The sequence below is a fragment of the Ochotona princeps genome, chromosome 6 (assembly GCF_030435755.1).
Source record: "Ochotona princeps isolate mOchPri1 chromosome 6, mOchPri1.hap1, whole genome shotgun sequence".
NCBI classification, from domain to species: domain Eukaryota; kingdom Metazoa; phylum Chordata; class Mammalia; order Lagomorpha; family Ochotonidae; genus Ochotona; species Ochotona princeps.
The window spans coordinates 38,162,430-38,176,587 of record NC_080837.1 but is presented as its reverse complement, the minus strand read 5'-3'; the positions used below and the strand labels follow the sequence as shown (position 1 = coordinate 38,176,587).

Here is a 14,158-nt window from a genome sequence, read left to right as displayed (position 1 = left end):
GAGGCCTTAAAGCAATGTTAGGATACAGATTTAGGAGAACCAAGAAGTAGCTGGGTTATTCTCAAATCTGAGGAAAATTTTCCAATGAAAATACAGGGCCAAGAAGCAGGACAGGGTGACATGATTCTCATGGCTGTGTATTATATGAATTTTTCATTGATTTCAATTGTGAGTCAAAAGGATTTACGATTGATGTGTGGTATAAGAGATTGGAGCTTGTTACTGTTTGGATGTAGTTTGTCTCTCAAGGGTTCCTATAGTGGAAGCTTTGTCATAGTATGAAAGTGTTACGGTAAGGAACTGTTAAGCTTTAGGAAGTGGTTAGGTCAGGGCACTATGTTCAGAAATATTTAAGGTAGTTCTCATGGAAACTGAGTCCCCTCAACTGTTTTTTGATGATGATGATGATGCTGATGATGATGATTTTTACATAGTTGATTAGGTAAGTAGGTGAGATCATTATTTCCATATTCTCTTTTTTTCCTGCCTGTATCTGAGAGAAAGGCAGGCAGGGCTCCAGGGCAGCACACCATCCCACCAAAACACTGGGCTCTAGAAGGCTAGGCTGGAGAATGGATTCGATCCGGGTGTAAAGACTGTAGATTAATCAGGGAAAGTGTTAAGGGAATGTGTGGGAGGGAGGACATTGAGAGAGTGTGTTGCAAGTGAGGAATGACTTCTGAGGGACTCCCATCAACAAAGCCACTGTACTTGCAGGTAAGTAAGGGGCCTAAGACCAAACGGTTTGGTGGGGAGAAGATGGAGGACCTTTATGGGTCAGACCGATACACTAGCCCACATGGGAGACCTGAACTAGGCTAGTTAACATGAATTACTGCTGACTACCACTCACTGTCACACACTAAAGCTCAGGCTGGAGACCTACCTGGCAGGGCTAGATCACAGTATATGCCAGTAAGAACTGGAACAGGGGACGGGTAGTGTTAGGCTCGGCCATGACACTACCCAGCACCCAAGAAACCAGGTCTGGGGGCAGATTCTGTGGGAGATAGATGGGCTCACCCATGTGGAACTGCAGTTTCCTCTTGTTTGCTTAACAGCTGGGGGTGGTGATGGACTGAGCTTGGCATGACCATGAAACCCTCCAACACTTGTAGGTGCTAGAGTTGGGATCAGGCCAGGCTGGTCCAGACCAGAGCACACACAGGCACAACAAAGAATAGGGTGTAGGGCAAACTAGGCCACAACATCACCAACTCATACAAAAGCCAGACAGAGGGAGCAGTTATGCTGGGTAAGGGTCTAGTACCCACTGGCACACGTGAGACTGGGTCTGGGAATAAGCCTGGTGGGGGAATCAGAGAAACTCCCCAGTGGGACATAACTCCCACTGGTGAGCATGTGATTCATGCCTGGGTGCTGGTCAGGCCAGGCAAGGTAGCTCCATCTTTTGGGCAAGTGTGTGGGTTGGGTCTGGAAGGGGTGGAGATTGGGCAAGGCCTGGCCAACCTTAGACCGCTGGCATGTGGAAGAGACAGACTGGATAGCGAGTCATGCCAGGCTAGGCTATCACACCTACTGGTTTGCATGAGCCAGGGATGGGAGCAGACAGCAGGGCTAGGCTGCAGCACCCACTAGTGACAGTTGGGACTGGGAATTGGTAGGTCAGGCCAGGATACAGCATCCAAAGGCAAAGGCAAGAAGGGGGATAGATTATGCCTAGCTGGATCAGAGCAACCACCGGCACACACAAGATCTATGGTGGGGAAAAGGCCTGGTTGGGGAGCTAAGGAGATGGCTCAGCTAGGTTGTGGTTCCAACTGGTGAGCAAGAGGGCTGGAATGAGAACAGCAATCTGGGCTGGACATGACTGCAATGTCCCTCAGCATGGGTGTGGACTGGGTCTGGGGTGTACCAGACTGGGCTAGGCTCCAGCACTCACTGGTGCTCACAAGTGCCAGAGTCAGGGTAGAACAGGCTGGGCTATGTCTCAGCACATGGGTCTGGGGATGACCCAGCAAGGCTGAGCTCTACCACCCAATAGTAAGAACCAGAATGGGTATGGGTCAGTCAGATAAGACCACTGTACTTGGCAGGACAGGAAGAATATTTCTCTGTCAGAACACAGTTCCTGCAGGTGAGTGCAAAAAACAAGGCTTGGAGCAGCCCAATCCAAGCCAGGTTATGGTACCTGCCAGTACACATATGGTCAGGTGTGGGGGCAGGCCAGGATGAGCCAGTTCATAACACCCACTGGCAGATGTGATAACCAGGATTAGGCATGAGACAGACCAGGTTGGACTACAATGCCAGCCAGTACACATTAGGTCAGAACTAGGGACTGGCTGGGTTGGGTTGGGCTAGGCTGTAGTACCCACCAGCATGAGCTGGAACTGGGAGTAGGCTGGGCTGAGCTAGGCTACCACACCCACCAGCAAATACTGTGATGAGGCAAGCCATGCCAGACTGGAGCATACCACCAGCACACTCTCCACAGGTTGGGGAGTAAGCCCAGCAGAGGAGCTGTAGAGGGCTCCCCTGCTGGACCACTGCTCCCACTGGTGATCATGAGTGCTGGAACTCGGGGCAGACCAGGCCTGACAGGGCTACAACACCCTTTGGCCTGCATTTGAGCTGGTTTCAGAGGAGAGCCTACTTTCCCCAGATACAGAAAGAAAAAAGGAGAGTGGAGGCAGTTTTCTCATCCCTCTCCATCCTAATTGGTGGTCCACATGGGTATACATCCTGCTCAACTATGTAAACATCAAAAATAAAATGAATTATATATTTTAAAAAGATTTACTTATTTATTTTGCTTGAAAGTCAAAATTACAGAGAGAGAGAGACAGAGAGAGAACTTCCATCTGCTGGTTCACTACCAAAATGTCCAGAGCTGGGCTGGCCAGGAGCTTCTTCCAAATCTCTCACATGAGTGCAGGGACGATACTCTGTTGTTTTCCCAGGCTGTTGGCAGGGAGCTGGGAACTGACACTCGTACTGGATGCTGGCACTGCAGGTAGAGGATTAGCATGAAACACCACCACACTGCCCTCAAATAAACATAATCTTAATGAAATTGCTATTGTATATGTGATCTGTCATTGACCAGAATGTCAGTATAAACACATGATTGTGTATCCTATTGTTTCAATTTTGCTGAAGAACCCCGTCAGGCTTTGATACCAGGAGTGAATGGTTCCAGATGAATAGGATTTGAAAGGTAATTTTTCTGATTGATTTTGGGGCTTCTGAGGTTGATTCCATAATCTGACTACATTTAATAATGCTAATGCCTCTATTTCAAGTAGCAAAGAACATACTGTTAGCCTGTGATATGAACTGTTCATAGAAATATACAAACTATGTGGATCAGATACTCCTGGTCAACCAGTTTTAAGAAACAAGGAAAGGGCCTGGCGTATTAGCCTAGTGGCTGAAGTCCTCGCTTACATGCACCGGGATCCCATATGGGCGCCAGTTTATGTCCAGGTGGCCCCACTTTCCATCCAGCTCCCTGCTTGGAGCCTGGGAAAGCAGTAGAAAATGGCCCAAAGCCTTGGGACTTTGTACTCGTGTGGGAGACCCATAAGAAGCTCCTGATTCCTGGATTCAGACCAGCTCAGCTCCAGTCATTGAGGCCACTTGAGGAGTGAACCAGCAGATGGAGGAAAACCTTCCTCTCTCTCTTCTCCTCTCTGTATATCTGACTTTCCAATAAAAAATAAATACATCTTTTTGCTTTCAAGCAAATAAATAAACTTGCCTTCATGCAAATTGTAAGATCAATAACCCTTTCCATACTATTTTTGATTCAACCCATGGATTTTGATATTTTTGTTTTTATTTTCATTTCTTCTAAATAGTTTCTTTTATCAAATTCTGCACTGACTCATAGATCACACAATAGAATCATTTTACCCAAGAGGCTTTTGTGTTTTGTTTTTCATTTCTTCATTAACACATTAGTTATTCAGTAGCATGTTATTTAACTCCATGGTGCTGTGAACTTTTTTTAAAGTTTTGTTTGATTTTATTACAAAGTCAGATATACAGAAATGAGGACAGACAGAGAGGAAGCTCTTCCGTCTGACGATTCACTCTCCAAGTGACCGCATTGGCCAGTGCTGCGCCGGTCCGAAGCCAAGAGCCAGGAACTTCCTGTAGATCTCCCAAGCGGGTGCAGGGTCCCAAGGCTTTAGACCATCCTCAACTGCTTTCCCAGGCCACAAGCAGGGAGCTGGATGGGAAGTAGAGCTGCCGGGACTAGAACCCGGGCCCATATGGGATCCCGGCGCGTTCAAGGCGAGGACTTTAGCCACAGGCCATAGCGCCAGGCCCAAATTTTTTGTTTTAACTTCATTCCTATTGTTGACTTTGTTTCATAGCTTCTCATTTAAGGGAATGTATAGTGACAGCATAATAGAGACTATCATATCTAAATGTGAAGATATAATGCAATAAGCATCTCTACTTCCAAATCAAAGATGGACTCCCAATGAAACTGTTGGATATATCTTGACAATAGAGTGCTGGACTGTCTGGGATTGTCTGTACCTATAATGTCAGGATACATTTAAATAGCAAAATGATGAACCTATGACTGCATATGAAGGACTATACTATCATAATAATATGGGGGAAATAAGTTGAGAAGAGGGAATATAGGGAGGGATAAGGGAAATCCTAGACCTTATGGAATTGCATCGTAAAATTCAAAAGAATTTTTTAAAAAGCAGGGAGAGAAGTAATTGTATATTTTTGGCAAGCTGTGGAGTAAATGATGTTAGTTGGGATCTCCTAATGTTTCTGGACAAAATTCTGAAGGAAATGAATGATCTCAGGAATTCAGATCCCCAGTTCAAGTGTTCCCTAAGGAACAAAATTACTGCTTACAGCTACAAGATGAAAATTGCTGGAAATCAGATGCAAGATCTTTTTTCTGCAGTTCTCCATGTTACAATGTCAGATGAGGGCCCAGCCTCAGAGGGGTGTTAAAGGAAAGCACTAGTGAGAAAGCAATTGGATCCTGTACGTTGAAGTGGGAATGTATATTTAGGGTGATCCTGATGAAACCTGAGACATTAAGCACATCAGTTCTGATGAACCTTTTTTGCCTATGAAAGTGGCCATCCCATTCCAGTGGTATCAGCCTTTCTACCTGTGTTTGAGGGATTAACTCAGCGTGGGCCTTTGGGATTGTGGAGGTCCTGCCATCATCCACAGACACTGTCTTTTTTTTTTTTTCTTTTTTTTTTTTGAGAGACAGCTCATGGCCTGCTACAGGGCCTTGTTTAGAAACTAAATGCTTGACTAAACCACCAGGTTGCCATGTGATCTGAGCTGTCTATCATGAACTGGATTTTAACTGAATCAACAAGCTGCTAAGTTGGCAGTACTCCATCATCAAATGGAACATCAAGCCCAAGCAGGTCCAAACATGTAAGCTACATGAAGAAGTGGCTGAAATACTCCACTTCTGTTGTATTTCTCTCATCTAACCTATACCTGGGGTCTGATGGGAAATTCTCTATAATCAAAAAAGACTGAGGCCTGATATATGAGTGATCCTGCATGATATGCAGGCACAGCTTGAAAGTGCACAGCTACAGCACACTGCTGGGACATCCAAGAACAGTGATAATAAAGTGAACTTCAGGCAGTGCACCTCGATGTGTGGAAAGAAAAGTGGTCAAATGTGCAATGGTATTCCACTTCATAGGTTCTAGTCAATGCTTTGGGTGGATAGTTAGATACTTGGAAGGAATAGATAGGAGTGTTTGGTGATGAAGAAATTTGGGGGGAAAGATATGTGGCTAGACTTCTCTGAAAGATCAAAATATGTGAAGATATCTACATCCCATATGATACTCAACAATGACCTGAGCAGAGGAAGATTCATTTGTTTGAAAGGCAAAGATAACTACCATTTGCTGGCCCAATCCCAGATGCCCACAACACCTGGGATTGGGCCAGACCAAAGCCATTAGCATGGGAACTCATTCTGGGTCTTCCTATGGGTGTCAGGGATCTGTGTTCTTGAGCTATCACCTGGTGTTTCGTAGCGTGTGCATTATCAGGAAGCTCGATTGGAAACAGAGCCAGGACTCAAAACCAGGGACTCTAATATGGGATTTAGATGTTTCTTTTTTTTTTTTTTTTTTTGATTTAGATGTTTCAAGTTGCATCTTAACCACTGTGCCAAGTGCCACATCAGCAGAGGTAGATGTTAATAAGTCCATAGGATCGTTTGATCTTTGTATACCAGCTAACCTCTTTCCCCACTAAACTTATGGTTCTCAGGTCTCCAGACCCAGTTACACCACTAGCTTCCCTGGGTCTCAGCTTTATCTGAACTTAATCATTGTCACAGCATAACTCATAACTGTCTTGGCAAATACATTGTGAAAACATGGGGAGGGAGGGAAACCTGCGAATTTATGAACACAACATTTATTTCTGGAAAATGGAAGGTATTGAGTCAGGATATTCCTTCTTAACCACTGTAAAACAGATGTGGTGATTAGTTTCATGTGTCAACTTGAGTGGATCATAACAAACATACCATCTATTTAGAATGAAATTTTAAAAAGACCGAAGTGGTGAGATAAAGTAGGGTCGATCCCATGGGTTTTATTTTCCATTTTCTTCTTTCCTATTATCAGGGAAGGTCCCCTTCCTGCCACCCCTCTCACCACACTTTCACCTGCTTCTGTGTGGCTTCTTACAAAGGGAAGAGAAAAGCAGCAGAAATGGAAAGTTTTGGGAATAGTAAGCCCAGTTGGTAGTATGCTAAGGTACGAGCACTGGACACCCATCTGGACAAGCACTTCTATTTCCAGAGGACTGTTTCTGTGTCTGTGTAGAGGACATAGATCATGCTGGCTATTGTGTGGACATCTCTATTGTTCGGCAATAGCTTATTCTCTTCCTCCAGATACACAGAATACTATCCTCATCCTTCTTAGTTGACCTTTCAGAAGGACAGAGTCATGTGACTAGTATGACTCATGAAGTGTCAGCAGAGGCAACAAATCATTTGTGGGCTAAGGCTACGAAAAGCTATTCGTGACTCTCAAGTCTTTCTTGTTCTGTACTAGTGTTATTGTGGATGCGGCCTTGTATTGAGATGTAAGAGCTTGGGATCAAAACAGCCCATTGTCTTGGAGGCACCACATGGGAGGGTGGACACCCTGGAGAGCCACTCAGATTCACAATAAAATTTTATGAGGATAAAACGCACCTTTATTGTACTAAGCAACTAAGATTTCTGGACTTAATCATTGTCACAGCATAACTCAGCCTGTCTCGGCAAATACATTGTGATAATGGGCCTGATATTTATGAGCACAGCCTTTATTTCTGGGAAATGGAAGGTATTGAGTCAAGACATTTTAAAAAACCCGTGTGTAGCTTGGTACTAGTAATAAAAATATCCCAGCTCCATGTAAAATGAATAAAGTAGCTGATAACAGAGCCTCTGGGCATTTTTAAACTAAACAATTGGGCTTTGTGTATTGTCCACACTGCTTTTTGGAGAGTATATAAAGTTAGCATAGGAAATAACCATTTCTTTTTTCCTGGAAATCCAAATTGCCTCTTTTCACAGGCAAACGTACGAACTCTCTTAAGCACACAGTCTGGTAGAGCAAGAGAGAGGGGAAAGGAGGAAGGAAGAGTTAATGTTGTCATGTGGTCTTCAGCTTAAATGCCTGCTCCACCATCACCAGTTGTGGTCAGGTAATTAAGTTTCTCAGAAATAAAAATGCCTATTTTGCAAGACTATTTTGGGTACCCTAAAATACTGGATAAATGAAAACTCTGATAGTTTTTGACATGCCGCAGGACATAAATAACCATCTATGATCAATTCCTGTTGATTGATATGTAAAGAAAACAAACACCTAAGGGGGAAAAGCATCACTGTCAAAACATTTTTTTGAATTTCTCTCTCTGAACACTTAAATAAAATGTTGCCTAACTGTACCTGAATTTCAAAAAGTGAAAGAATCACTTATTTTGCAATTGCAAATGAGAATGGCTTTTCAGAAAATTTTTCATAAACATTTCTAAGTCCAGAATCTGGCTTTCACATGGTTGGACTATAAGTTTACTTTTTATGATTCTTATTATGATTTATTAAATTTCCATCACAGCAATTACCTGTGCAGGAGTGGATGTTTGGTCTATCAGTTAAGACACCCTCCTCCCACCCTCTAGCTTATGACTCCAGCTTCCTGTCAATGCAGACCTGGGAAGCAATAACTGAATGTTTTGACGTTTGCTTATTAATCACATGGGAAACCTGGGTTGTGTTACTGGCTTCTTACACTGTTCCCAACAATTGCAGATTTTTGGGAAGCAAACCGGAAGATGGAAGATTTTCCTCCCCTTCCCTTGCCTCCTCTTTCCTTCCCTTTCCTTGAATTCCCTCCCCTCCTCTTCCCTTCCCTTCCTCTCCCCTTTTCTTCCTTTCCTTCTCTCCTTCCCTTCTCTCACTTCCCTTCCTTTCCCTCTTCTCTTCCCTCTCCCTTTTCCTTCCCTTCCCTATCCTCTTCCCTTCCCTTCTTTTCTATCCATCCCCTTTTCCCTCCTATCTTTCTCTCTCTCTCCCCCAACCCCAATAAAGAAAAAAAATTGGAAATCAATTATCAGTTTTAAAAGATGCTAATATGGGCCCGGTGGCGTGGCCTAGCGGCTAAAGTTCTCGCCTTGAAAGCCCCGGGATCCCATATGGGCGCCGGTTCTAATCCCGGCAGCTCCACTTCCCATCCAGCTCCCTGCTTGTGGCCTGGGGAAGCAGTTGAGGATGGCCCAAAGCATTGGGATCCTGCACCCGCGTGGGAGACCCGGAAGAGGTTCCTGGTTCCCGGTTTCGGATCGGCGCGCATCGGCCCGTTGCGGCTCACTTGGGGAGTGAATCATCGGACGGAAGATCTTCCTCTCTGTCTCTCCTCCTCTGTGTATATCTGGCTGTAATAAAAATGAATAAATCTTTAAAAAAACAAGATGCTAATACATCCCTTCAAATATTACAATGTATTTGAATAACTGAATTGGAAATTTTTTTTCCTAGTGATAGATGTCTATGGCTGCATCTCCTAACTTAGTTCCACAATTTCTAATAATCCTTATGGCTACTGACTTGTTATTAAATCCATCAAGGATATTTGGAAAGTGGGCATTTGGTTACAATGGTTTAAGTGTAGCTTTGTTAAAGTACCTGGGTTCAAGTCCCAGCTCTGCTTCCTATACCAGCTTCCTGCTAATGTGTACCGTGAAAGGCAGTACTTAACAACCTAAGTACTTGGGCCCTGGTCACCTTTGGGAGGCACCCAGATTCAGTTCCCGGCTTCTGTCTTTGGCCAGGCCTATCTCTGGCTAAGTAGGCATTTGGGGGAATGAACAGTGGATGGAAAGCTTTCTCTCTTTTTCCCTCATAAAACAATTTAAAAATAATATAAACACAGGAGGCACTCTGTAAGATATAGGCATTGATAAAGACTTCTTAGAAAAGTCACCAAAAGCATAGGCAGTCAAAGCCAGAATAAACAAATGAGATCACATCAAACTAACAAGCTTCTGTACAGCAAAGGAAATGATCAACAGAGCGAATAATGAACCAACAGAATTGGAGAAAATCTTTTGGACACTATACAACAGATAGGGAACTAATATCCAGGATTTACAAAGAGCTTCGGAAACTCAACAACAGCAAAGCAATCAACTCTATGAAGACATGGGTGAAGGATATGAGCAGGCATTTTTCAAAAGAATAAATTCAAATGGCTAATATTTGTATGAAAATAAAATGATCAGTCTCCCTGGGTATTAGGGAAATGATAAAAGACACACACACTGAAGTTTCATTAAGTTCTACTAACAATATCTGCTAGCGTGGATGTGGGGAGAAAGGTACCCTACTCCACTACTGGTAGGAGTAAAGGCTATGAAAGTCAGTATGGAGAGTGATAAGAAAACTAAAAATTGATCTACCATATGACCCAGCTATCTGACTCTTGGAAATATATCCAAAGGATATAGTTCTAATATTGCATATGAGAAAATAACCTGCAACCATATATTTTTAGCAGCACAATTCACAATTGTGAAGACATGGAAACAACCCAGATGCCCATTGAAAGAGGAATGGATAAAAAAAAAAATAACTGTGGTATATCTACTGCATGGAATACCATTCAGTCATTTAAAAGAATGAAATTCTACCATTTGCAACAAAATGGCCCCAACTGGAAACCATTATGCTCAGTGAAATAAGTCAATCCCAAAAGAACAAATATCATATGTTCCTTCTGATTTAAGGCAACTTTCATGCAAAATACACAATAAGTAGAGATGCTGGTAAACATGTATATACATACATTCTCATAGATTAACTGTATGACAGAGACTAGCATACCAGGAGGTGAAGATACATTGCAGCATGCACCTCTACTCCTGAATAAAAGAAGGACTCCCAGTGAAACTGTTAAATATAACTTGACAATAGGATACTAGATTTTTCTGCCATTGCCTTTACCTACAATGCCATGATACACTTAGATAACAAAATGTTGGATTTATGACTGTTGCTAAAGGACTATAGTTTTGTAATAATATTGGGGGGGGGAACAGTGTGTTGGGGGAGAACAGAGAGGGAAGAAGGAGAGGTAGAGGGGAAAGCCCTATACCTGTGAGACTGTGTGATAGAAAAGAAGATGAAAAAGGTTATGTCAAAACTGAAAAAAAAAAAAAGCGGGACTAGGGAGGTTAAATATCCCTTTTCTCTCCTCTTCAGGAAACCTCATATTAGCTAAATACACATTGACACACCTAGTGAACATAAAATAATCACAGTGCTTTTTAATAGTAAATGTACAAAGCTAAACAATTCCATCAGTGATACCACCTCCAATGGAAAGACCTTGGGAAGCTATTAAACTATACAAGAATATCAACACTTTTTGGGGGACTTATATGGTTAACCTCAGTAAATGCCAAATTCATTCTTGTACCCCCGACTTTAATAAATATGTACTTTAGGAATAAATTTGAGGAGCTGATATGGTGGCATAGTGAGCTAATACTCCACCTATGGCACTAGCATCCCATATGGGCACCAGTTCTTGTCCTGGCTGCCCCACTTCCAATCTAGTTCTCTGCTTATGGACTGGGAAAACTGCAGAGGATGGCTGAAGGCTTTGGACCACAGTATCCACATGGGAGACCTGGAGGAAGTTCGTGGCTCCCAGCTTTGGCCCAGCCAAGCTCTGGCTGTTTCAAGGATTTGGGAAGTGAACCAGCGGATGCAAAATCTCTGTCTCTCCCCTTCTTCCTCTCTGTAATTCTTTCAAATAAAATGAATCTTTTCAAAAATAGATTTAATTGCTTTTAATACAGCAAAATATTAGCTAATATCAATTACAGTAAATTAAGTGATTAAGACAACATCTTTAGTAAAAGATGCTTACAACTATAACACCCTATGATTCATAGTCTAACTTGGAAATACTGACACAGCTTTGGGACAAGAGTATATGCTTACTCCAAAATTTAAAGTGTAGGACTCCTTTGAGTACATAAAATATGGGTAGACACAAACATCAGGTGATAGAAAAGTCCCTAAATAATTTTTTTTCCACTCTCTCCAAAATTGGGGGAAAATTATCTCTTCATAGTAGAGGTGATTTTTAAAAGATTAATTGAGAATTGGAGGAATTGTAAGGACTGAATAAAGCAATCCAATTTTGATAGTGTTTGTGGTTTATGAACAGTACTCTAACTGCAAGTGAAGTAAGGATGAAGACGGTGGGTCGTTAGAGCTGTTGAAGGGACCCAAGGAAGAGATGATGGTGCCCTGAACAATTTTGGAGCAATGTGAGCAGAGGATGGAAAGGAAAACAGAATGGGAATCCAGGATCAGGAGGTGTTATTTACCTTGTCTGATCACTGGAAAAATAGGTTCCAGTGGAGGGAAGATGGTTGGAAGTGGCCTTGGGTCAAGCGAGTGCATGTGTGTTTGGGCAGTGCTAAGCGAGGTGGACAGAAGAAACATGTCACAGCTAACTTTGAGGCGATGTGATGTGATCTGTCTGAGCAAACATGCAACATTAATTGGCAACAGAAGACAAAGTGTGAGGGAGAGGTCGGAGGCAGGCAGTGGGGGAGGAGAGAACTGCAGGAGGTGCAGCTGAGCGCGCTGCCGAGTTAAGGGGGCAGGTGCCTGCGAGGAGCTGCAGAAAACAAAGTGCCATGTCTGGGTAGAGAAGTTATTTTATACATTTCAAAAAGTATGACTCATGGTAGGATAAAACAGGAAGACTCCCTGAATTCACTTTAAGGGAAATGGGCAGGGAAGGAGCAAAGTGTTTTCATGGGAGTGCAATTCACTAAGATGCTGAGTTGGAAAGACATTTTTTGGCTAAAGTTGCTTGGAGAATGGGTAAAGAATATGCATTAAGACAGTGAAGTTATGGTTAAGGGGAGTGGATTTTGGGTTTACTAAAATAGGGGTAAGGGAAGTGGTGGTCACAATAGCTCCTCCTAGTTGTCCTGTCCTGGGGAGCTGACATCATGACTGGAGAACTACCCACATCAAGCCTTCCTTAAGAAGTGGCTCTCACTGGCCAGCCAGGATGGAAGAGTTCCAGTAGGCACTTTGGTTAAAAACAAAAATGGTTTGTTTCGAGAAAGCTATGCAATGTAGGCATTATCACTGCCATCTGTGAGATTTGATCTCCCACCTTCTTGCAGTTCCTTTCCTCCAGTTCCGCCAGCAGAACGGAATGAAGGCCCTGATCCTCCCTTCCTCTTTTCCGCCTGGGCTCCTGCAGGTTACATCCCTCAGGAGTCCCGCCCACGACCCGGTCCCGGGCCAAAGGCCCGCCCCTAGACACGCCCCTAGACACGCCCCAGCGTGGGGCCGGCCCGGGAGCCTATCCCGACGTGGAGCGCCGGCCACCCGAGCCCGCCCGGGGCCCGCCGCAACCCGGCCGAGGCGGCCCTGTCGTGGCCACCCGGCAGCCATGGCTGGGGGCCGTGGGGCTCCCGGGCGCGGCCGGGACGAGCTGTCCGAGAGCTACCCACAGCGACAAGACCACGAACTGCAGGCCCTGGAGGCCATCTACGGCGCCGACTTCCAGGACCTGAGGCCGAACGCGTGCAGACCGGTAGGAACGTGGCCAGTCTGGCCTGCGTTGGCTCCCCACCTCCCCGTCCCTGAGCCCGAACCCGAGCCCAAACTCTCCCAGGTTGGGCCAATCCTTTAAGAACCCGCAGTTTTCTCATCCCTCAGGTTCCACCCCGCTGCTCACTTTTGTGTGCTTGCAACCAGCAGCCGGGCTCCAGAAAGCCCCGCACCTGGGCCGATTTCTCTTACAGCCTTCTCCGCAGCCCGCTTCTTTCTGGAGCTTGGCCCTGCTTCTTACCCGCGTTTTTTCTCTCTAGCAGCCCTCCCTGCATCCCACCTTGCCCTTTCCCTGTCCGGGAAAGTCCTGGAGAATGAATGATGCAACCGTGCATTCCTGGGCACCCATTGCTACTTTGTAATGGACAAGTTCTTTGGGCGCTGCGCAGGCCGCAGTCACAACAGTGGAGTCCCGCCCGTGTGAGCACTCGTAATCTCCCGGGGAGTGTAGACTACCTTCATCTCAACTGCAGTGGAGAGCTGGTTGATAGAGTCTAGACCTGTTTGCATGGCGTATAATTTAAAATACGGCATTTTTCCTTGTGTCTGTCCAAGCACACTGTAAACTAGGTGCTGCTATTGACAGCCGCTCCCACTCATCCTTGAAAAGTTGTTGGTACCAAATTAATGTTTCCAAATATCATCGCTTAACAAGTGCGACCTTCCCTCATCTGCCTTTGATTCTTATGTGTCCAGCAATGGTCTTTCCTATCTTTCAGGATTTCCCCAAGAAATTGCATCTCCTGGAGGCCTTGGCAAAATATTCTAACCCCAAATGTTTCCCTCTAGCTTCCTTCCTTCCATTTTTATTGTTTTAGGTGTCAGGAATATAGCCTTAATGAAAATAGATAAAACTCTGTGCCCTCAGGTAGCTTGCTTCTTTCTTGCTTCATTTCAGAAGCTTTTTCACCTGAATTGGCGAACATTTCCCAAATGCAACTCTGTGCTTCTCCATCTTTAACCATTGCAAACCAGGAAGTAGGCCCCACGAGCAGCTGGGTTAGGTGTCAAAAA

At 44.3% G+C, this 14,158-nt stretch overlaps 1 protein-coding gene across 3 annotated transcripts in view; it reads left to right on the top strand.

Moving 5' to 3' along the window:
* The first annotated feature begins 12,884 nt into the window (after positions 1 to 12,884).
* Positions 12,885 to 14,158, top strand: part of EIF2AK4 (eukaryotic translation initiation factor 2 alpha kinase 4) — a 100,419-nt gene continuing 99,145 nt past the window's right edge. For 2 of the 3 annotated variants that reach the window (XR_009245619.1, XM_058666085.1), the window contains exon 1: positions 12,885 to 13,127. Coding sequence is in view for 2 of the 3 variants with exons in the window: in XM_058666085.1 (XP_058522068.1) it covers positions 12,984 to 13,127 (144 nt within the window). In the remaining variant the exon portion in view is untranslated. The remainder of the gene's footprint in view (positions 13,128 to 14,158) is intronic. The other variant, XM_058666084.1, reaches the window with a different exon arrangement.